The sequence below is a fragment of the Pelodiscus sinensis genome, chromosome 23 (assembly GCF_049634645.1).
Source record: "Pelodiscus sinensis isolate JC-2024 chromosome 23, ASM4963464v1, whole genome shotgun sequence".
Taxonomy (NCBI): Eukaryota; Metazoa; Chordata; order Testudines; family Trionychidae; genus Pelodiscus; species Pelodiscus sinensis.
Window position 1 is genome coordinate 3,964,796 of NC_134733.1, and position 23,356 is coordinate 3,988,151.

General features: G+C 43.8%; 1 protein-coding gene across 2 annotated transcripts in view; it reads right to left on the minus strand.

Annotated features, from left to right (window-relative positions):
- The window catches only part of USP48 (ubiquitin specific peptidase 48), a 50,607-nt gene that overhangs the window by 14,245 nt on the left and 13,006 nt on the right, over positions 1 to 23,356 (minus strand). For both annotated transcript variants that reach the window (XM_075906599.1, XM_075906598.1), the window contains exons 11-19: positions 20,726 to 20,875; positions 15,607 to 15,807; positions 13,762 to 13,876; positions 13,308 to 13,438; positions 11,184 to 11,255; positions 6,685 to 6,809; positions 6,403 to 6,525; positions 1,787 to 1,848; positions 384 to 494 (exon numbers count right to left, since the gene is read on the minus strand). In XM_075906599.1, coding sequence (XP_075762714.1) covers positions 384 to 494; positions 1,787 to 1,848; positions 6,403 to 6,525; positions 6,685 to 6,809; positions 11,184 to 11,255; positions 13,308 to 13,438; positions 13,762 to 13,876; positions 15,607 to 15,807; positions 20,726 to 20,875 — 1,090 coding nt within the window. The remainder of the gene's footprint in view (positions 1 to 383; positions 495 to 1,786; positions 1,849 to 6,402; positions 6,526 to 6,684; positions 6,810 to 11,183; positions 11,256 to 13,307; positions 13,439 to 13,761; positions 13,877 to 15,606; positions 15,808 to 20,725; positions 20,876 to 23,356) is intronic.

The following is a 23,356-nucleotide window of genomic DNA, read 5'->3' on the forward strand; positions in this document are numbered from 1 at the left end:
ATCCAATAGCCTGATGATAAAATCTTATGGGAAGCAAGACGACCTGGGTCCATTCTGATGGAAGAGCTAAGGAAGGGAGTTTCCCCAGCCTTAGGCTGGTTTAATTCCCAATAGTAAGCTCAACTTTACAGATACAATTTCTTTCTCCAACACTAGTCTTGTTTCTGCAGAGCACTTATTACTGAATAGGTGTGGTGCTTTCTGCATGAAGGTGCAAAGGGGTTTTTCACAGCAAGGTCATTCAAAAACAGGCATCTCCCAGGGAAACAGTTACAATTTACAGAGCTCAAAAGCACTAGACCCACAGCTCATTTGATTCATGTATTCCTGGAGGCTGGGAGAGAAATACCTGACAAAGGAAGGCAAGTCAACAGAGAACTCACAGTTTAGAGTCTTCTTTGGTCATGGAAGCAAATGTGAACATAAGGCCCCCATGTGGGCAGAGAAGAGCACTGTTTCCTACTGATGATACAGGACTGCATCTCGTAGGTCTTCTGCTCAAACAGGAGAAGGGAAAACAAATGTGTACTTTGCAGTGTCAGAGAAAGCAGCATGACTCTGACAGAAAAGTGTAGCTACTTATAAGGGCATAGTAACTTAACGAATATAGGTAGATTCTGGCAAATTATTTCAGATTAAAACAACTGGCTTTTTTGGTAAACATCTAAATGCTTTGAGCCAACATTTTTTGAACCAGCAGTCAAAGTGTTATTTTGTTTGACCCAAACTCTTTTAAATTTTGGTTTTTCATTTTTGTGAGAAAAACTGATTCAAAACTAGCATAACTGGGGGGAGGGGCAAATTTTCACTCAGCTTTAGCTAGACATACAGTTACGCTATTTCCTGACCAAGAAATCAAAAGTCAGCAAATAGCACTGAGAAGAGACATGAGGAGAGCATGTCGATTTGTGATTGTAGAGAAGTATCCAAGACACAGAAGTGTTAGACGGCCAGACTCAGGGACACGGGGCTATTGATCCTGGGATGTTACTCTTGTATTTAGCACTGACGGGAGGGTTTTCCTCTCCCAGGGTATGTCTACACTACCCCCTAGTTCGAACTAGCGGGGGTAATGTAGTCATCCGCAGTTGCAAATGAAGCCCGGGATTTGAATTTCCCGGGCTTCATTTGCATGAAGCTGGCCGGCACCATTTTTAAATGCCGACTAGTTCGAACCCCGTGCCGCGCGGCTACACGCGGCACGGAGTAGCTAGTTCGGATTAGGCTTCTAATCCGAGGAGTACAGCTAGTTCGGAATAGGAAGCCTAATCCGAACTAGCTACTCCGTGCCGCGTGTAGCCGCGCGGCACGGGGTTCGAACTAGCTGGCATTTAAAAATGGTGCAGGCCAGCTTCATGCAAATGAAGCCCGGGAAATTCAAATCCCGGGCTTCATTTGCAACTGCGGATGACTACATTGCCCCGCTAGTTCGAACTAGGGGGGTAGTGCATACATACTCCTACATATGACAGATTACAGAAGCAGGACTGAGAGTTATGTCCTTTGGCCAGGATATTGATTTAACTAATCAATCTGGGATCTAGCCGGACCACCTTGCGGAGACAATGTAAACATGAACATCTGTTGTTTCTTAGAACCTATAGTGCTCAATCCCAGATTAAACATCTCAGTACTTCCTTACTGCCACAAGGTCAGTCAGGGCACAGTAGGGTATCAGCCAATTCTACACTGCACAACCCAGATCATCCAAAAGTCAAAGTGCTACATAGAACACTACAAGGAATTAAGGAAGTTCTGTGAAGATTTAAAATATGAACCAATTTACCTTACAAATTTCCTCCATTCTTCTACAAAGAACTGTGATACAATGTAGAGCTCATCTGTCTCCTGGAAAAACAGACTTCATTTAAATTAACCTGACAACGGAGATAGAAAAAACCTAAGTTTTCATGGTCTTGGTTGTACCTGCTCCTTTTCTAGGGCCCAACATTTACAATCACTCGATTCCAGCATGGCTTCTGAAAGCCAGCTGATATAATTGGAGATCAATACAAGAACATAGCACACAGTAAACCCTGTGTTACTGCTTATGTTACATTAGACTGTTAATTGGGCACAAAACTGAATTATCTTTAGTCCGTTGTAGAAATAATTTCTACTGAGTTCCAGCAAACTTTATGGCACGCACAGCCTGTGATTAGCCAGCAGAACATACTCCACCTAACCACAGATGCACAGTTTGCTGCTTTGATGTGCAGATCTTGTTGCACACAAAAGAGGCCACTGGCATTCCTCCATACCCCACCCGCAAGTACCCTGGGCCAGCCTCCCATCCCCATTACTACAGGGTCTCCTTAGAACCCTCATCCTCACATACATACTGGGGCATTGTGTCCCTTATTTCCCTCCTCTGCCTGTACCAGGATCCCTCATGCTATTGTGTATCCTCAGACTTTTATCCTCCATTTTCTCTTTCAAGGCTGCGTGTTCCCATTCCTCTGTCCCCTCATGCCAAGACCTCTGTTCTCACTCCATGCCAGGGACTGTGTGCGCTTCCTGCAGCCGTTCAGGGCATTAACACGTTGAGGTCTACTGGGAGGAAGGGCAGAGGTGGGATGGTGATGGAGGCACGAGGCAATGTTGCAATGGCAGCCATGAACTGGTTGGTTGATCTACAGACAATGACAGAGATGACTGAATCCGCTGAATGTGCAACTCCTAGGGGAATTCTGCCCCCTGCCTGGGGCACAGAATTCAGACCTTTTGCAGATTTCTTAGCTCCTCAGCAGAAAAATGGGAGCGTAAAGAAATCTGTGACGTACACACGCCTTCCGCTGAGAGCCAATCACAGCAGCAGAGGGGCTGGCATGTCAGCACGGGTCCAGACAGTAAGGGGGTGGGGCTGGGCGCCTGCCTGTATGTGAATGAGTGATTCACTCTGTCACGCTCTTGCTCCTGCTGCATCCAGGGCATGGAGGTGTAGGGCTGTGTGAAGCAGGCAGAGCACAAATGGGACAACAGAAAAGGCTAATAATTCCCAGCCTTAAGAACATCAGAACGGCTAGACTGGGTCGCACCAAAGACCCATCCAGCCCAGTGTCCCGTGGGCCGACAGCGGCCAGCGCCAGGAGCCCCAGAGGGGGTGAACAGACCAGGGAGTCATCACGTGATCCCTCCCGTCGCCCATTTCCAGCAGCTGACAAATAGAGGCCAGGGACACCCTTCCTAACCCTGGCTACAAGTGGTGATGGACCTTTTTGGAATTTTTCTCTCTCCAAGTGCAGGGTTTGTGCGCGCGCGCGTGTGGAGGGAATGGTGGGGGAAGATTAGTCACTGCCATCCAAGACAACAAAATCATAGAACCGGAAGGACCTTCAGACATAGGGTTGCCAGATACTCACAAAAAATATCAATCATGGCAGGAAAGGGGAAGGAACTGAAGTTGTTGAGCAAAAAACCGAAAACCAAAACAAAAAACCCAACTGCACAAAAAAAGTCAATGCGCCTTTAAATCCCCCCGCGCCACGTTCCCCCTTCCCCCCTCACCAGACGTGGCAGGAGAGGAATGTCCCAAGCAGCCTTCCGTCCGAGAAAAACATTTTACATGTCCGGTATTTTCTGTTTGTTTTCTTTTACCACAGAGGCCACAAATATCGGACTGTCCAGGCCAATACCGGACACCTGGCACCCCTACCAGAGAGGTCCACCTAGTCCAATCCCCTGCACTCATGGCACAACCCAGCACCATTAGAGTCATTCTTAATTAATTAAGGCTCCTTTAAATTGCTCGCAGTAAGGCTCCTTTACACCATGCTAACAACAGTAACTGAATCCCGCCCCGTGACAGAAAGGCACGGTGGGGTTACATTACAGTTCAGAATCTAGCTGACTTACCATTTTTTTTTAAATGTGGGACGATTAGCAAAACTGAATCATTTTCTTGTGTGAAAGTCTGGGCACTTCTACCACAATGAAAGTAACAAAAATGATAATCCAGGGTTGTAAATGGAATGCAGGGCCTTGGTTACCAAGTATCTGTAACGTAACTTTAACGTGTTTAACTGTTCACCATTTCCTATTGATTTTTTCCCTGTATAGTAGTTCAAATAAATTACCAAGATAAGTGAAATTGGTGCAATTATATTGCTTTTGACAAATAAAATATGCAGAATTTTAGATTTTTTGGCCAAGAATTCCCCAGGAATAATGTGCTAATAAGATGCCAGGGATGTCTTCCCCCTCATTTTCCCTTTCTGGTTTTCACCAAAATCAACAGGGTTCTGCCCTTTGATGCTAGAACATCCCTGAAATTGATTCGATGAGGTTTTCAAAAGTTACATTCGAACTGCAATACTAATGCCTGGAGATTGCAAGGATGTGCATTGCTCTTACCGGGCACCGATTAACTGGTACTCCATAGCAGCCCACCACAAGCAGAGGGCTGCTACAGCCCTGCAGGGGGGCCAAGAGCAGAAGCGGGCAGCCCTGCAGGGAAGGGGAGGGAGGAACCGGTTTAACTGGTTTACTGGGATTTGCTGCTAGTACAACATTCCCACCCATGCTCAGTGGAGCGGTATTGCAAACAGCCTTGCTACTCCGCTCATGATGGGCCCCAAGCGTTCACAACCCCCACCCCTACCTGTGACTTGTTTGCTGCTTAAAGACTCCCCATGTTTGCCTGCTGCTGGCAAAGCCACTCGCCATTCCCGCTAGCAGGGCTCAGAATAGAATCCCCCAGCACCCACTCACCAGCCAGTGCTCTAAACCCAGCCCTGCGGTGCAGAAGACTAATTAGCATCCTATCCCGGTGCCACTGCTCTAACTGCATCGGACGCAGTGGGTCTTTGCCCACCAAAGCTTACCCCAAGGAATCTGTTTGCCATAAGGTGCCACGGGACTCCTTGTTTATGCTAGCCCAGCTCCACGGGAGCAGCAAGTGCAACACACACAGAACTACAGTCATGTTACCTTCTTCTTCAATGTATTGAGACGCTCAAGGACCAAAGGCGGCCCTCAGACAGAGTAGCGCCCTCAGGACAGAAAACAATTCAACTATACTCCAATAAGAACACATCACCCTAATGCTACAGTGCAAACCACTGAGGCACTAACGGTAACAGCAACTGGTTGATAAAAGGGAAACTCTTTCTTTGGTACACGCAGACGTGCCTTGCAGAACAAGGGCAGTGGACACCACTTCTCTTTTGAGAGAATGAACATAAAAGGCAAAATCTTCTTGTTTGTGGGCTGCCATTTCTGCTCCCACACCTTGCCCCAATGACTTGTGCAGCATGTAGCTTTTACAGCTGCCTTTCTGCAACCAGACCTACATGAACATCTCTCTGGAAAGCTGGAGGGATGATTACAGGAGTAGCTGGATTATTGCACCAAATGTCCTGGATGCTTGACAAGATCATCTGGAGAAAGCAGGCAGAGTCAAGAAGTAGGGGCAAAAGGTGAGGGAAAGAGAAGAGATCTCAGGAGTCATCAAGTCCAGCCCCCTACCCAAAGCAGGACTAATCCCAACTCAATCACCCTAACCAGGGCTACAAGCCGGGATTTAAAAACCTCTAGGGATGGAGATTCCACCCCCTCCCTAGAGAACCCATCCCAGTGCTTCCCCACCCTCCTAGGGAATTCCTTTTTCCTAATAGCCAACCTAGACCTCACCCGCTGCAATGTGAACCACTGCTCCTCGGTCTGCCATCTGGGCTAAGACCCAGGCAGGAGGCCGTACTGCGGAACTAGGCTGAGAAGTTTTACTGACTGATGTTTGATTGACATTTGGACAGAAAGGGAAACACTAATTTCTCTGACCAAGTATCAACCTCCATGCAACCAGGGCTGCTCCAATGGCTGGAACATCAACTTAAGGATTCAGGAGATCCAGGATCCGTTCCCTGCTTGGCCCCAGACAGCCCGAGCACATCTTGCAGGCACAAAGATTCCACCCCCAGCTGTACAACTGGGATAAAGGCCCTGCTCAGCCTCACACAGGATGGGGAGAACAAATGCATTTCAAGTTTGAGAGGTGCTCGGACACAGCAGAAACAGGGCCAGCACCGTACCCAAGGCACCAGACAGCCTAAGCACATCTCGCAGGCACGAAGATTCCACAAAGACGGTACCGGAGGAAGCTGACTTACTAGCACTCGCTAGTCTTCATTTTAAAGGACATTCTCTTGTAAGAGTTGCACCTCCGCAAGTGCCAGTCCAAAGAGCACCCAGGAGCTCTTTATCCAAAGAGAATGTCCAAGTCAGAGCTTAAAGCTTATTGCAAAAATGTTCCTTAACCCCGTGGTTGCAGAGTCTAATATTTTGCTCATGGATTCCCTCCCCCCACCTACAACACAGCAGCATTCTGCAGTCTCTCGTCAGATGCAAGAGTACAGTAACAGCCTTTTCCCATGTCTGGGAGACAAACTTCCTTCGTCTTTGTACCTGAGGCCAGCTACCAAGGCAAGGTCTGCATTTGTCTTGAAACAGGTTCTGGAGTGCAGTCTTCTGCTCACTTGCCATCATCTTATGCAGGGCTTCATTCTCCTCTCCTTCTCTTTCCAGGATCTGCGTGAAAACAATGCTCTTTTGGCCACTGGGGTTTAGTTCCCAAAAGGCACTAGTAAAGAAGTAAAGGCAGATTTTTTTTTCATCCTACACATTTTAAGCCATGTTCATGCCAGCATGAATCTGACAGCTACCACCGTACATCAACTAGTCAGATACCTTGCACTGGGAGCAGCACTCCTTGCTATATGGAAATTCTGGGGCCTTTGGAAAATACTGCTTGAGCTTCATCCAGGCTTCTTTAGAAACAACCTTTCTTTCATTTTCTGATATGCACAGGTCACCTGCAAGAAGAAATTCAAGACCGCATTTTGTTTAGTGCAGCCTCAGCCAAAATTTTGCAGCACTACGCAGATTTAAAAGATTACTTGTATGAGTGGAGCAGGAGATTTTACACCATTATAATCTGACACCTGTGTCAGCACTTGAATTAAAAAAAACAAACACTTTTTTTTGCATAAAGTCACCTTCAGCCTTTATTTCCATCCCCATCAAGGATTCAGTTTCCTCCTGGAGGTAGGATTTTAGTGTTTACTCTCAGCAACAGTATGTTTTAAGAATTATAGGTAATTATTTTAAAAGCTAAACCAATACATTCTTAAATACAGCACTCCTATTTAAAAGGACTAATCTACAAGACTGCCCTTTGGATTTATAAAGCCATGTCCCTGAGCAGCAGATCCAAATACAACAAGAGGAAAGGAAAGACAGAAATCCATGAACAACAGGAAGAGAATTAAGGGCAAGAACAGCTCCAGGAGAGCGGGTACAAACACACACAGAAGGGCTAACGTTTTCCCATTTGTGGATGTCTCAAATTAGGTATCTAAAAAGTGATTTGATTTTCAAAAGTGCTAAGCACCCTACACATTTTTACTGACTTAAAATGGAAGCTGGATGTGCTATATATATATCTCTGAAAAACAAGGCTATCATGACCTATTTGCCTAAACAGGACTTCAGGCACTGAAAATTCTGCTCAAAATGTTCTCCCCATACATCTGACAACTACACCTCTGAAAGCTACTGTGTTTACAACTCCACATTTCAGCAGCAATGGCTTAGAATAAGATGTACAGGACACTCAAACAGCAAGGAGCCATAATTAAAACACGGCAAATTCCTCCTTCCATAATGCCCATCTTGGAAAAAGGTGAAATGCACAAACTGCACAGAAAGCGGAATGCTACCTGCAGTACACCATCACGTGCACCTTTTGACCAAGAAAGTACCTTATTTCATTCAGTTGGGTGGAATTAATTGTGTGCAAGGATAAAATAATATGAAGTGTACCAAATATTATTAAAAATAATGCCAACCGCCTATATATCATTTCTCTTGAACTATCAGGACAGACAAAAAACCTGACAAAGCCATTCAATGAACTACAGAAAGCATTTGTGAATTATGCTGATAACAGCTATGCCAAAAAAGATCACTGAGCTGCAGAAGAGGCACCACATTTATGTGCAAGAGTCAATGTGGTGTGAAAACACAGTATTGCACACACGGGAAACTCTGCTAGTTCATGGGTGACGGATTGAACAAGCCATCATTTTTGCCTGACTTCTAGTTGCGAAGGGGAAGGTACAAACACAACTGAGCCCTCTATTTTCAGCCGCTGCTGCTAAGTCAAAAGCCTGGTGATGCTACAATGTAACAATGCTGATGCACAACAAAAGGCTAATAATAATTTCAGAATAGAGGATAAAGCACCAACCACTGGCATGGGAAACAACAATGCTCAACCTTTAAAGTGAGCATTAACCAACAGTGGGAAGCAAAACTTGACAATCTGTTGCACTTGAGGGAGCTAACTACTATTGAAAAGTTTCTCTTTTCTCTTGCCTACCCCACTATGAGAGGGGGTTGGGTGAGCCACAAGATACAGAAACAAACCTGGGGGAACTCCTCAACTGAATTTCTTCAGTATGAAAACAAGTCTTCAGTGTCACTGACCTGCATCTTCTCTCACTCTGACAGTCTCAACTCCTGCCAATTTCCCAAAGACAAAGGAGCAACACTCCATTCCTGGCTTACTGACAATAAACAAAGGTCAGACTGGATTGCTTTAAAACAGCATTTAATGAAACAGCTGCTACATTTGACCAGCTATTAACCTAGATCTCCATATGGGGAAAGCAGGATGTGCATAGTTTTCAAAAACCATCAGGGGTATGAAAATAAGGCTGTGCAAGCAATTGCTCTGACATCATACGATGAATGAAAACAGACGAATAAGCTAAGTGAGAAGTGGGAAATCGAGTCAATGCAAATGCTGGACCATCCATAAGGCAAAGACCCTGATCACTGTCCCCTCTCATCATCACCATCGTCATCTCTCTTCTCCCCCCTCCTGCCCCCAGAGGTAGATTCTGAGCAAGAACATCAAAGATGGCCTAATCTGGTAAGCAGAAAAATAAATATATTCAATGGCGTCAGGAAACTAGTGGAGAGGGAGAAATAACCAGAGATGAATTAGAGATGCAAAAGGTCCTGACATATGTATGTAAGAAGATGGTAGTAGGAATTTTTAAGAGGAAAAACCCATCGGATAGGTTTGGCTTGCGTCCAAAAACAATAGCTCAAGCATCAGGCTTTGCAGAAAGCACCATTATGGCAGCAGGTTTTTTCCACTGCAAAATTAAAGCTCATTCTACAGAAGAGAAATTAGCCAATTCCACTTAATTCGGTGGAAAATACTGAATGCATAAAGATGAAAAGGGCATTTTACACGAACAATCCGCGGTTAGCTCATGATAATGAAACCTGCACTTTTGATGGCCTCAGTGTTTAATGTAATTCATTTTTACGTGGATTCAAGTGGCAGATCAATTTATAAATGAACCTACTAATATGCAGGGAAATATTTTCAAAATGCTTATGATGGATCATTCTGCTCTGCAGTTTTGTATTAGTCTTGTGGGACTGTCAATTAAAATGGTTAAAATGACATTTTAGCCATTCTAGTTGAGAACATGCCTTTATTAATCCAAAAGCGTGCATCTTTTATTAGTTCCCCGACAGACCTGAAGATAGTGCCTAATTGCTCCGATTACCTCATGATAATACAGTCACTGCCCTGCCTCTAATGCGTATCCCCCCCCCCCGCCTCAGGCCCTGCTGCAGCCTAGAGCGCGAAGCTTCATTAAGGTGTTACCCATGAGGGCTCAGCCAAGTGCTAGTCCATTACTGAACAGCAAGACATTCCCTGGGAAATGTTCCATCCTCGGACTCCACCCCCTCAGCCAAGCATCACACGCACCCTGGCCGTGTACAGCACTACATGCGATAGAATCGGTTAAAATTACAGTATATGTATGGGCTGTCTTTTGTCTGTTGAAAAACATTTCCCTGCAATCTAACCTCCTGCTCATTTACATTAATTCTTATGGGGAAACTGGATTTGCTTTACATAGTTTTGCTTAAAGTGGCATTTTTCAGGAACACATTACAACGTTAAGTGAAGAGTTACTGTATATTAGAGAGGTTTCGTTCTCTTCAAAAAGAAGCAGAATGTCTTTCAAACCGCAAACTAATGAGGCTTGCGAGTTCTTGGAATTTAGGAATGAGGTCCCCTATCTGTCACAGGCAGCTTTTCTGTGCAATATCACCCATCACCTGAATTCCCTCAACTTCCCGCTCCAAAGCCACATGAGCAGCGTCAGAGATCTCATTGAAAAAGCATCTGCAGTCAGAGGATCTTGAAATCTGTCAGACAGACTTAACAGGAAAGATAGATTCATAGAATCATAGAGCTGAAAGAGACCTCAGGAGGTCATCAAGTTCTGCCCCCTGCCCAGGGCAGGGCCAATCCCAACTAATCAAGATGCTGCACTTTCCCACACTGCATGTCACTGCTACACATGAATCTTTGATGAAAGCAACACAAGAATTCCTAAACGATCTCACTGAAAATATTTGCTTGTATTTATTTGTAATCTGTTTATTGTCTTATGCTGAAGACAAGAACATTCTTCATTCAGCTGATGAAGGTGCCTTTCAATGAGAAACTGCAAGGCTCCAGAACTCAGATGTTCTTGAAGGGAAAACTCAGAAGTGGGACTTTGATTTCTGGATTCAGTTTCAGAATCCAGCCATCTATCTTTTAGCAATGTTTGATCAACATACCTATGCAAATCAGGGTCTTCTACCATGAATATTATTCAAGCAACACTGCCAGCCCCTCAGATGTAGATCTACTAGTGCAGGTGCCTTGCCCTTAACTCCCACAAACCTCACATCAGGGATTGCCACAAGCACAGGTAACAACGCTGATTTAAAAACTGTGTTAAAGATAAATACGCTAATACTTGTTACAATCAAGATCTTTATTAATTAGCAGCTGAAGTTTGCCTTCAATGCAAATGGCCCACCGCTTGTCATAAAATTTTCAAATCAGTCTGAGGGTACATCTAATTGGATCACTGATCTAGATTCTCCTCGGAAGTCTCCCATCAAAACTATCCCACCATATCACTAGCTCATGAGCTCTGATTTGAATGTGAGCTGTGATCACGTAATAAACATTTAAGAAAAGCAAAGTCAATCAGAAATAAATTTAAGCCCAGCTAATCTTGGGTTTTGCAGAACAAATATGGAAATAACGGGTCTTCCAAATACTATGTGCTCAGTTCTGCCCCTACATACGCACTTACCGTGTGGGCAGACAAGGTCTTCATTAAAATTTAACTCCTCTTCCTCCTCCCTCTTTTCTTCATTTGACTCATCTGATGAAAAAAAAGTAGATTGCTCAGATGCTCTCTGATGTAGAGTTTGATTCTCTGGAGGAATCACAACAATTTGTTTCCTTTTCAAATTGCTGCAAACTTTTAACAGCAATATACAATTAAGTTTATTGGCGAGGGCAGGCTTGTACACACAATATATTTTGAGTGCTCTGAAGTACATGGAAAAACTAGTAGTTCCATGTCACCTTAGGGCATGTCTACACGAGGATTTTTTTTTAAATGACATATTTTGAAATAACTCCCAAAATAACTATTTCAAAAAAAGCGTATTCCCCAAGGAAAGCAGGAGTTGTTATTTCAAAACAGGCTTGGTAGCATGGACGCTCTACTTGTTATTTCGAAATAACTCCCTAGTGTAGACCGGAGCACGCACGCACACGCACACAAACTATGTATTAGGATCATAAGCTCATGGGACAAAGCTTCTCATATATGACGAAGCGGGTTTTGCAAACAAAAGCGCAGGATATTATATATACTTATTGTTAGTCTCTAAGATGCCACAGGACTACTCATTTTAAAGTTACAGGCTAACCTGGCTACCGAGACTCTGAAGAACATAGAGTGCAAGATTAGCTTTGACATGAGATCATAAAGGTGGCATTCATCATAGCTGAAACACTGGGGCTTTTCACTGCTCCCAAAAAGCTCAGATGGAAATGAATAGAACAGTTCGCACCAGATCGAAGTGGAGGGAACAGAAATCTTACAGGCAAAATATTGGTCAGATCTTTGCCTTGAGGAGTCTGATCCAAACCAGATGTACCCATTCAAATGAGACCAAGCACCATTCCACTCCAGTGGCTTCCACGAGTAACTTTGAGACAGGATTGTGCCTTTTCTGTTTTGGAAAATGCAGGCAACCCAGAAACACATGCTTACTGTGACAAAGGGAAGTTTTTACTAGTCACTCCTATTAGCTCTGCAGGGGGAAATAAAATGGGACTGCACTTAAATATAGCTGACAACTGGTTTACATTTGCAAAGTTAAGTTGACAAAGGTACAGCTCTCAGGGGATGTGAAAAATTCACACCCTTATGTGCCACAGCTCAGCCAAGCTAAGCCCCAATGTAGACATGACTAATGGAAGAATGCTTCCAGCAGCTTAGCTACCGTTGTTCAGGGAGGTGGAGTTCCCATAGCCGCAGAAAAAGCCCTTCCATCGCTGTAGGAACTCACTACGGTATGGTGCCAGTGGCATAGCTAGTGTCGTAGCTGTATTGCTACAGCCATAGTGGGAATGGGGCTTATGGGCCAACTGCAGGGCCAGATTCTACCGTCAGGTGTAAGTGCGATTACATGGGTGTAAGAAATGGCAGAGTTTGACTGGCCCAAATCTGTAAGAAAATAAGTACATACTGTTTCAAACTGGGTCTAATACAGGAGGCCCTGTATTAGACTTGCAACACGACTGGTTCCCGGGGAAGTGGCGAGTTGGAGGCATTGTAACTCGAACCCTCATTTACGATAGGCGCTGTGCGCCGTCATAAATGTGGGCCGAGGATGAAAGTTGGGGGTTTTCAGCCCCTTCCGCACTTACAAACATGGATGTAATTTGGGGGGTAGGAACTCAGGCAGTCGCAAGTTGGGGGCCTCCTGTACCTGCTACTTGGTATTACAGTAGAACCCCAGAGTTACGGGCACCTCAGGAATGGAGGTTGTTTGCAACTCTGAACAAAGCCTTATGGTTGTTCTTTCAAAAGTTTACAAATTAATATTGACTTAGTAAAGATTCAAAGCTGCATTATGCAGAAGGAAAATGCTTTCTTTTTTGAGTAGTTTAACACAGTGCTATGTTTGCCTCTTTTTGGACTATGCACTTCCAGTTCCAAATGGGACGTGCATTCAACTGGTCAGTTGGTAACTCGCGTGTTAACTCAGAGGGTACTGCACATCATTCAGACCTGCTCAAAACAGCAGCGATTCCTACAACTGAAACAGAATTGCTAGAATGCGTACACACTATAGGAACATGCAATCTATTTCTCAGGTAGGGGGAGAAATCAGGTTGCCTAGTTTTAAACAGCTACCTTTGCTTTGTGCATCTCCATTCATTTTCCCATTACTCTGGTCTGCATCATCATCTTGCTCATTTAATTGTTCCAGAGCCAACTGACGCCAACTCCGCAAGGATGACTTTCCAACCCAAAATCCATCATTACTGTACAGAAAGAAAGACAACATTAACAATACAATCCTTAAATTAGATTTACAGGTTTTGGTTCAAAAGGCGAGCTGTTAACATCTTTGTTGGACCATTTCCAGTTCCTCTTCGTGTCTCGAAGCTTATGGGCAAGCTCAAAAGCGCGTCTCTTTCCCAAACCGGAGTTGGTTCAATAAAAGATATTACCTAACCCATATTCTCTTACAACCTGGGATGGCTACAATGTTGCAAACAACTGTTCACATCTCATTGTTAAAAATGTAAATATCACTGAACAGACTTGCACAATGCAAACACTGGAATGGGCCAGCACCACATACCCTTTTACTGTAATTTTCAGCAAGTTTGTGACAGTTTTATAGTCTTCGTTTAATTGGTTTTTCAGTCGTAATATCCGACACCTCTCTACCACACAGTCCTTGCAAAGTGCTTTTACTAGAGAAACAAAAGAGAGACACCGCTGTGTTAAGAATACTACTGTGACCCTTCAAAACAAAATAACTTCTGCAGCTCGGGCACCACCACTGGAAGCAACTCAGTCAAGTGAGCTTCCTGTGGTTACTGACAGTGACACCTATATCCTGATTTAGATGGAAATACACAGTAACAGATGAACTGGACTAAGGCACTGCCTATAGAGCATGGATAGAAATAACGGGTCCAAGAGCTCCCCCTGGGCTCATCGGTTAATTCTATCAACTACGTGCATTCCCCAGAGGCAGCAAGGGGAGAGGGAGAGGCAGGAGCCAGTGCCTGTGGAGAGCCAGCTTGTAAGCCAGCGCCTCACAAGCACCAGATCCAGGGGGAGTTGCCTGCCCTCTCCCTTCACTCCCCCATGCTGCTATTTCTGAAAGAGGGACAGCAGTGCAGAGGTGAGGGGAGCAGACGGGAGCCACTACACAGGGGAAGCCAGCTTTCCATGCGTGCCAGCTCCGCAGAGCCACTTGCCTGCCTGGGGAAGGGGCAGGCGGCGCTGCCAGTGCTCTGGGGGAGCAGACTTTCAAAACAGCTCCCCTCACGGGGTGACGGGGGGCTCCCCGGGAGAGGGACTGAGTGCGCACTGGCTGCCAGCCCCACACCAGGAGACTATCAAATAACCATGCAACCGCAAAATTTGACCCCAGTTACACACTTATTCAATGACTCGATACGTAACATCCCTAACTGAGGTAAGCTTTTGATGAGGATCTGCTCCTTTAGCATCAATACGTCTCATCGCCTCAGTTTCACAAATCTGCATGTCTGATATTAACAGCTTATATTAACTAGAACAAACTTAAGAGCAATGTGTGTAGACCTAGGGTTTAAACATGACTGCTATTGCAAATTTCTGTTTTACCATTAAACACACAGCCAAAGAATGTGAACATACAGTGTACAAGCAGTATAAATATACAGCCGCTCCCCGAGTTACGGCCACCTCCACTTACAACCATTCGCACTTACGACCAAAGCGGTTGTAAATGCGGATCCGAGTTACAAATGGCGATCCGCGCTTACGAACAGCGCGGTCGCCATGTAACTCTATGGGATCCGAGTTACGAACACTTCAAATTATGGCCAAGTCTTTGGTCCGTAACTCGGGGAGCGGCTGTACTTCCTAGCACGGAGCTGCTTGGGGAACATCTACAGGTGAAATACAACAGTTCCTCTCCTTGGCTAGCACAACCTCCCTTCTTCCCTGAGCTGAGAATAATGTACCGAAATACCGGCTTTTGTCAGCAGAGAATGACGCAATGCATCCACTGCCTACAGAGCACTGATAGAAACAATAGGTCCAGGAGCTCCCCCTCATTCTCATTTTAGAGTCTTTATACAAGTTTTGCTATTTTACAAAATGTTTATTTTAAAAAGCTTCATTAAAATACTCAAGTCTTTAACCTAAATATGCCATTTCCTTTTATAGGAACTGCACAAAACTGCTTCAGGGCACAAAGCAGACTCAAGATCTGAAATGTATCGACCATTCATATTCCCCAGCCAGCTGTTTAACCATAACTAAGCAGCACTATCAAAAGCGGCCATCTAGAAAAATACAAGCAGGACGGATGGCCAGGCAAAAAAGGAAGCTGACACAGGATGCAAAACAGATTTCAATGTACAAAAATTTAAATCCTAAAAGTAAATGTCACGTGAGTGTTTTCTATGCACTAGTTTAAAGTTACCATTTAGCCTGGGGCCACCTCCATATCGCCGGTAAAAGTAGTCAGCAACATACTCAGATATTCTCTTCATAATGGATATTTTATCAGGGTGCAATTTGCCATGTGAACACAAGCATGCAGTGTTATCTATGGGTTTGGGAGGAGCAGATTCATCCAGCCATTTCTGTAACCATTCGAGAGACACAAACTCATATGGGCAACCTAGAAACAAAAATGAACAAGAAACAAACCTATACATTTCTACAAATACATGGTACAGGAGAGGACATTTTAAAACTACTCTGCAGTTTAACAGTACTTTTTTAAAATTAAAATTGGTGGGGGAATTTACCCCCCAAAAAAGGTGTATTATACAGTTTCCATGCCAATTCTGAAGTGGGCTGTGCCCACAAAAGCTCATGATACCATCTACATGTTTTGTTAGTCTTTAAAGTGCTACTAAATTATTTGTTGTTTAAGTTTTATACATTATATTAAAACTTCTGATTTATATACTACATAATACGTGAGTCAAATATCTTGAAAAAAGTCACTGATGGCAAGTATAACTCAAAACAGTGTAGCCATCCTTGTAAACCAGGAGTTTCACCGAAAAAGCAACTGGAAGTGTAATTAACAAAAGGCTATGAAATGCCAGAGTTGCAAAAAGTTGATCTCAATGCTTTTTTGGGCTGATTGTGGGAACATAGCAGATTTACTTCTGCACATCAAGTCTGGTCAATACTGAAAAGACACTCACTGGCACTTCTACAAGAATACTGGAAAATTAATGGGGGAGATAGAGACTAGGTAAGGAGAAGTCAGGAAGTTAAATACACCTGGCTGAGGCATCAAGGACATTTCTGAAACACTTCAGAAATTTCTACTGTCAGTTGCATTTATAAGTTGACTTTGGGGAAACAAACTCCTTAACATTTCTTAGAGAGAGGCACAACAAAGCTAAACCAAATACTTCATGTACTGCAATGTACACTGGGCTTTTCATACACCTCAAACTGGTCCTCAGCACAACTAACTGGCAGTGATTCCAGGCAATGGTACTACATAAATATCTGAAAAAGTATAAGCTTCGCTATTGCTATATCGTATTTACTCTACATAGAACATCGTCACAATTGCTGGATTTAAACTATTTTTAATGCAACAGCTTGGGACAAAAAAATTCCAATTCATGCAACTGAAGGAGAAACTCAGACCACAGCCTTGATTTCAAGAAGGTAAGCAGCATGAGAGTGCACTGTCTGGAAGACTGTCACAATTAGATGTATTCCTTCTCTAAATATGCCGAGATCACCAATAGCAAACTATTCTAATTATCTGTAAAAAGCCAAAGTGATAAAATGTTTACTTGGAATTCTTGTTCGCCAAAAGTGACCCATGTCTGTGAAGATCATGGCCATAATCTCTTGATTCAACAGTGGCACTTCAAAAATACATCCAGGACATAGAACCAGCAGCGGGAATTCAGTGTGAACACCTGCCTTCACACCAAAACTTTTTATTAGCTTTAAGTATTAATGCCGTAATTTTCCAAGAGAGGACTCGATAGTGAGGTGCTCAGCTCCAAGTGACCTAATGTCACTGGCACTCAATACCTCTGACAAGCTGAGATGTTGCTTAAAAGCAGCAGAAATTGAAAAGTCGAAGAAGGTGAAGGGAAGAATCTCAAAGGAAACAAATAGCCTGCTGGAGAAGTGGAGAAACATGAAAAGGAGCTCGGATAACAACTTCGAGTACTCCATTCTATGCAAGCTTATACGGCAAAAACTGAAGGATGATTTTTGAGAACTTCCGGAAAGAAAAACTCCTCAAAACAGCTGAATCACGCAAAAGCTTCAGGACATGCACGGGGGAATTGACGCAGTATAGACTGAGCGTAACAACATTGAAGAACAAGGATGGAGAGACAGTTATCGACAGAGCAGGGATGGAGGAGGTCTGTAAGGACTTCTATACAGAACTATTCAAATCAAGAATCAACATCTCTCTCCCAATGCTCCAGGAGTCAGAAGAACACGTCCTCCCAAAAATTGTCAGCGAAACCCGAAGTGCACTATACCAGATGAAGGGAAAAGCTCCAGGCAAAGATGGAATAACATCAGAAATTATTTCTGCAGGAGGCGAAAAACTTTGGAAGGCCCTCGCTTTAAGATTCAGTCAAAATCTTGAAGAAGGAAAAATACCATCAAGCTGGAAGGAGTCAAATACCATCTTGCTTCACAAGAAGGGTGATCAAGAAAATCTTAAGAATTACCGCCCTGTATGCCTACTCTCTCATATTTATAAGCTCTTTACAAATGTGATAACAAACCGACTTTCGCAGAGCCTGGATGAACAACAGCCGAGAGAGCAGGCAGGGTTTCAAAGAAATTTCAGCACGATCGACCATATATTTACTCTTAGCCAGCTCCTAGAAAGAGCGAGGGAATACAAACTTCCGCTGTGCATTGCTGTCGTCGACTAGGAAAAGGCCTTCGATAGCCATCGAGTTCAACATAATATTAAAGGCGCTCGCAGAGCAGGGCATTAACACGCAATATTGCCCTGCTCTGCGAATACTGGATGTACAACAGATATTACTATCCTTGAAACTCCCCTTCATATCCCAATCGAGAAAGGCGTGAAGGAAGGAGATACAATTTCACTGAAACTATTCACTGCATGCCTCAAAATGGTTATGAACAAGGTCAATTGGCGGAGTGGTGTCAACATAAATGGAGAATGATTATCTCCTCTCAGATTTGCAGACAACATTGTATTAATTGCTGAAAGCACCAACCAATTGTAAAGCATGCTACGAAGATTTGACAAGAAAAGCAGTCAGGTCGGTCTGAAAATGAACCACTGCAAAACGAAATACATGCGATCAGACGCCTTACGAAAAGCCCGAATAACGATAACAGGAGAAGAAATCAAAGTAGTGGAACAGTACATATATTTGGGCCAAGAAATTAATATGCTCCAAGATCTAAACGGAGAATTCTCGCAAAGTATTTGGGCAGGATGGTGTGCATTCAGTTCCATCAAGGACATCCTCAAAGGAAAAATCCATAAGACCACACATACAAATATCTTCAATTCAACAGTGCTGCCGGCCATGTTGTATAGCAGTGAAGCATGGGCACTGAGAAGAGCAGCAACTATTGGTAGCTGAAAGGACAATGGAGCAAGCTATGTTGAGAATTTCCTTTCTGGATCGTATTCCAAATGAAATTATCAGAGAACGCAGTGGCGAGAAAGATATCATCGTGGAAAACAGACATAACAAAATGCGATAGGCAGGCCACGGACAACAGGTGGACCACAATTATTGCTGAGTGGTACCCGCGAGAACAGAAAAGACCACTTGGTCGGCCTCCAAGAAGATGGGAAGATGACACTGTTAAACGTTTTGAACAAACGTGGAGAAGAAAGGCAAGAGTGTGAGACGAATGGTGGACGTGTTGTGATCGGCGCAGTCTTAACAATAGCTGAAGACCGATGGATCCTGGTGACTTAGGTGTCTTCATTTGGAAGCAAGCGTTACACTTTGGGCATCCATGTCTGAAAAGTTTGACCAAAGTATTTCATGAACTAAAATCACACACCAGTCTACTTGCTTTTTATAAAAAGGAGGTATGATCTTAATTGAAAATGACTGAAAGTGTGAGAGAAGAGTTTGTCTACATGAAGTAACTATAGTACAGGTCTAGAACCTCACACCGTATGGAAAACGGAGGAGAGAAAGGAATAAAATCACGCATTGAGTACTTTTTAAAACGTTAAAAAGGCAGCAAAAGAAAAGTGGGAAGGAGAGAAGAATCAATGACAACTTGGGTGGGGGAGTTGGGGGAGGGAGGAGAACACGACAGGATACAGCTCTGGACAGTGTGTTTCTGGAAGACCACGAGATGGAAAATTTTCTGATGAGACTGTTTCACCAAAAAATGCCAATCCACAGAAGTGAAATGTTTTGCTGAATCCAATCCAGGGGCTGGCTCTCAGGGCTGCTAGGCTCCTGTTCTGAAGCAGTAAAATGCAGGGGTGGACAATGTCCATTTTCCATATTTCTAACCTGCAGCACCCCATGTCAGGGTGTGCTGTATGAAATGGTCAGGGTGATTTCAGTTCGCAAAAAAGTGTCAATAAAATCTGCCTCCATTCCAAAATACTGAAGTTGATTGCAAACCAAGTCTCCATATTTTGGCCACTCCTCACCGGGAATTCTCACAGATAACAGCCTGCCTACATGGAGCCCTTCGTGTCTGTATAAAAATGACACTAACGACGTTCTGACAAACACGGAATGAATGTATGACCTATTACCTGTGGATTCATTTGGATCAACAGCACCAAAGCATGCCAGTGAACTGGAGATGCATGACGACTTGCATTACTTCCTTCTCAGTGCTACCAATCCAAAGGGAGCCGAGCGGCTCACAGGGCCGCTGAAAATGGGCATGCTGATATAAGCATAGGAGGGTGACTGAAGAGTGTCACTGATGGGGAGGAAGTATACCGAGGAAGAAGGGAGAAACAGCACCAGTGGCAGTTATGAGGAGGGACAGGGAAACAGGTAAGGAGAAGGAAGTAGGTTGTGGCAGAAAGGGTTATGGGGAAAGCAACACTGATCATGAATCATCTACTGTAGCCTTAGTATTGGTCAAAAAGGCCCTTCTCTCCTGGGGGGAAGGAGACATTAACAGCATCTAAACACTTCTAATGGTGTGCTCTGATCAGGATCATGTGAGCGGGTGTATTAGTGTGGCACTAATGATCTGGAAGCAAACAGAGTATTTGAAGAAAGAGAGGAATGACCTTTTGGGGAAAGGCTCCTAGAGAAAATTAAGCACTTGTCAATTAAAGCTAAAGCTTGCAAAAAAACTCAAACCTTTGCAATCTTGTTTAACTACTTTAACATGTATAGTAGCAGCAAGCTGAGCGTGGTAGAGAATGTTCTCTTCCACTGCCTTTACAACACCCTGCTACCACAAATACCAGAACACAAAAGGCTACGAGGAAAAGGGAAGCAACACCCACTAGCTGATCTTATACATAAAATGGGAAATGGGGTTAGTTGTAGGACTTATTTACAGTGCTAATCTTAACAACAAAACACAACCAGAAATATCTTACAGACCAGCTTCAGCAGGTAACCTTTGGTAGAGCTCCTTCACCTCTTCATGTTTGATTTTGCCTCTGACCACACTCTGTTTGCGCATATCTGCCATTTCATTACACCACTCCTCAAACTTGCAGTTATCCCGTTCAACCAGCTCCTGCAAAAAAGCTGCGGAGAAAGAAAGAAAGAAAGAAAGAGCAGAAGTATTACCTACCACTAATCCTACTTTAACTTAAAAAAGGCCATAATTAAATCAGTTATGCCAATTACCCCAGTGAGCAGTAATAGCCAATGGTAACAACCACTGAACTTCAAAGGTTTCCTCATACAAATAATAAAGAGTCTTTGTAAAAGTCATGTGCCTGGATAGTCCTCCTCTCCAATATTTACAGTTCAGTGTGTGCGCCAATATAGGTGATTAAAGTTAAATGCTTTAATGCGGCCCAACAGAAGGTACTCTGGAGGACGTAACACTTGCAGTATTTTAGAACAAAACCCTTTGCTGCATGACAAATACTTTTCACATTTGAAAGGATTGCCAATAACATACTATTATTTTAATAGTCACGCTAAGGAGCGACCATTTTTGTACTGCTGTAACAGTGAAGGGCTGCAAATCAGGAGCCCACCAGACTGTTTCAGGGATGTTCCTACTAGTCTTTGACGCACCTAGTTACATTTTCTTGCCTCCCACTCATCTCAGCACCCAATACGTCCCGTAGCTGTTCCTCTATTTCTCTGGAGCAATCTCTATTTCCTCCTACTAAGATGCAGAAAAATCTAAGTCTTGAGTCTCAGTAGCACACCAGAATCCTTAACGCCACCTACCACAGAGGCCAGAAACAAGGATTTGCATGATCTAGGTGCTACATGGTTCTGGGATGAGTGCAGAATTTCTGCGGCTGAGGGAACAGGCAGGGTGTGATGCTCTATGGAATCTGGGGGACACTTGAGGATATTATAAATATTAATATTGCAAGATTGCAATGAGTTTGTCCTCTCTGGCAGGCAGTCTGGCATATCTCAGTTCTATGTTTGTATCACCTTTGTATTTTGGGTTATGCAGATGTATGCATGTCTGTATTACAAGCTTGTGCTGTGCTTCTGGGTGACACCCACAGACAGCATGGGGGTGCACTGCCTAGCTTGCTGGTTGGCCCATCAGCTACTCAACTGACCCGAGAAAAGGCGGGGGAGAGGGGGATGCACCTTAAGATGCAGCAAGGCATGAAGGAGCTGGTCAAAACTCAAAGGCTTCTAAGACATGTGCAGGGCAGCTGGTGTTTGGGACAAAGGAAGTAGAAGCCATGTGGCAAAAGGAATATAAACGGCATCTTCTCCATTTTGTCTTCATTCCTGCTTCCTACCTCTGGAGTAACCGGTCTATAAAGGAAGCTCTGAACAAAGGACTGAATGATCTAGCCAAGCTGCGGAAGTGTTCTTTCAAGCCTGCAGCCTCATCAGCTCTGCTGGGAATCTGATGAACTTTGAAGTTGTTGTATGTAGGTGACTGACCATTTAACATCTCTTGTCTTTTCTTTCTTTATAATAAACCTTTCATTTTAGATACCAAAGAGTTAGCTGGAAGCAAGATCCAAACTGGCTGGCCCTTTGGGGTCAGAAGAACCTTTTATGTATGTGAGCAAAGCTTTAAAAGAACTTTTCACTGTACTGGACCTACATGCCAATTGGAAGCCAGAAAGTTGGACTGCACTGAAGAGGGCTGGGGAATTTCTTTTTTGTTGTTGTTTCTTTTTAACCGGCATGGGAGCTCAGAAGCACAGTTTGTGACACGTTGGGAAGATTAACTGCAGAGGTACCCACTTGGGAGTACCTGCTCCGAGCTTGGCATTTTCAGGAATGGCTGCCCCTGGACCAGATGGGGCAACTGAAGGGCTGCTGATGCAAGTCACAGGGGAGGGTGACCAATGAAATAAAATATGATACTTCAGAAGAAATGGGAAATGTGGGACAGGAATTCACAAGTGAAAGGGGTGGGAAAAGAGGAAAAGTAGGTGAGGGTGTAAACAAAACCGATTCAGTGGCCATTCAACAGTGAAAAGAGGAGAAAGGGGAGAGGACAGTAGACAGCCTACTGCCTTACAGGAGGGGTATAAACAAGGCACAAAATATTTCCTGTGAAGTTTTATTTTACAATTAGCATTTTATTAAAAACTAAGTCAAGTCAGATATTTTCATTTAGATATTTATGCAGTGTCATGATGGGTCTCAGAGAGTGTTCTTAAAATATTTGGGACAGTGTCTACAGTTCAAGACATTCAGGCTGACCCTTTCACTGTTCACGTAGCATTCATAATGACTAGAGACAAGGGGCCATGACTCATGGGACCCTGCTGTCAGTAGGACTTGTTGTGTGGCTCTAGGCAAGTCAATCCATTCTAGAGTCTTACACCATTCCCCAAAACAGTATTAACACCTCCAGAAACACCAATTACAATTTACGTATAGTGCTGTGTTATGTCAAAGGACAATAGATTCCAAATATTATTATTAAAGCTACTCCTCACGTCCCATCTCTCCGAAGTGCTAACATAGGCTATGAATATTTAAGTGAAAAACCCTGAATGGCCTGCACTTTTACATGTTTTATGCCTTTTGTTCACATTAAGAGAAGTAACAATTATTTGC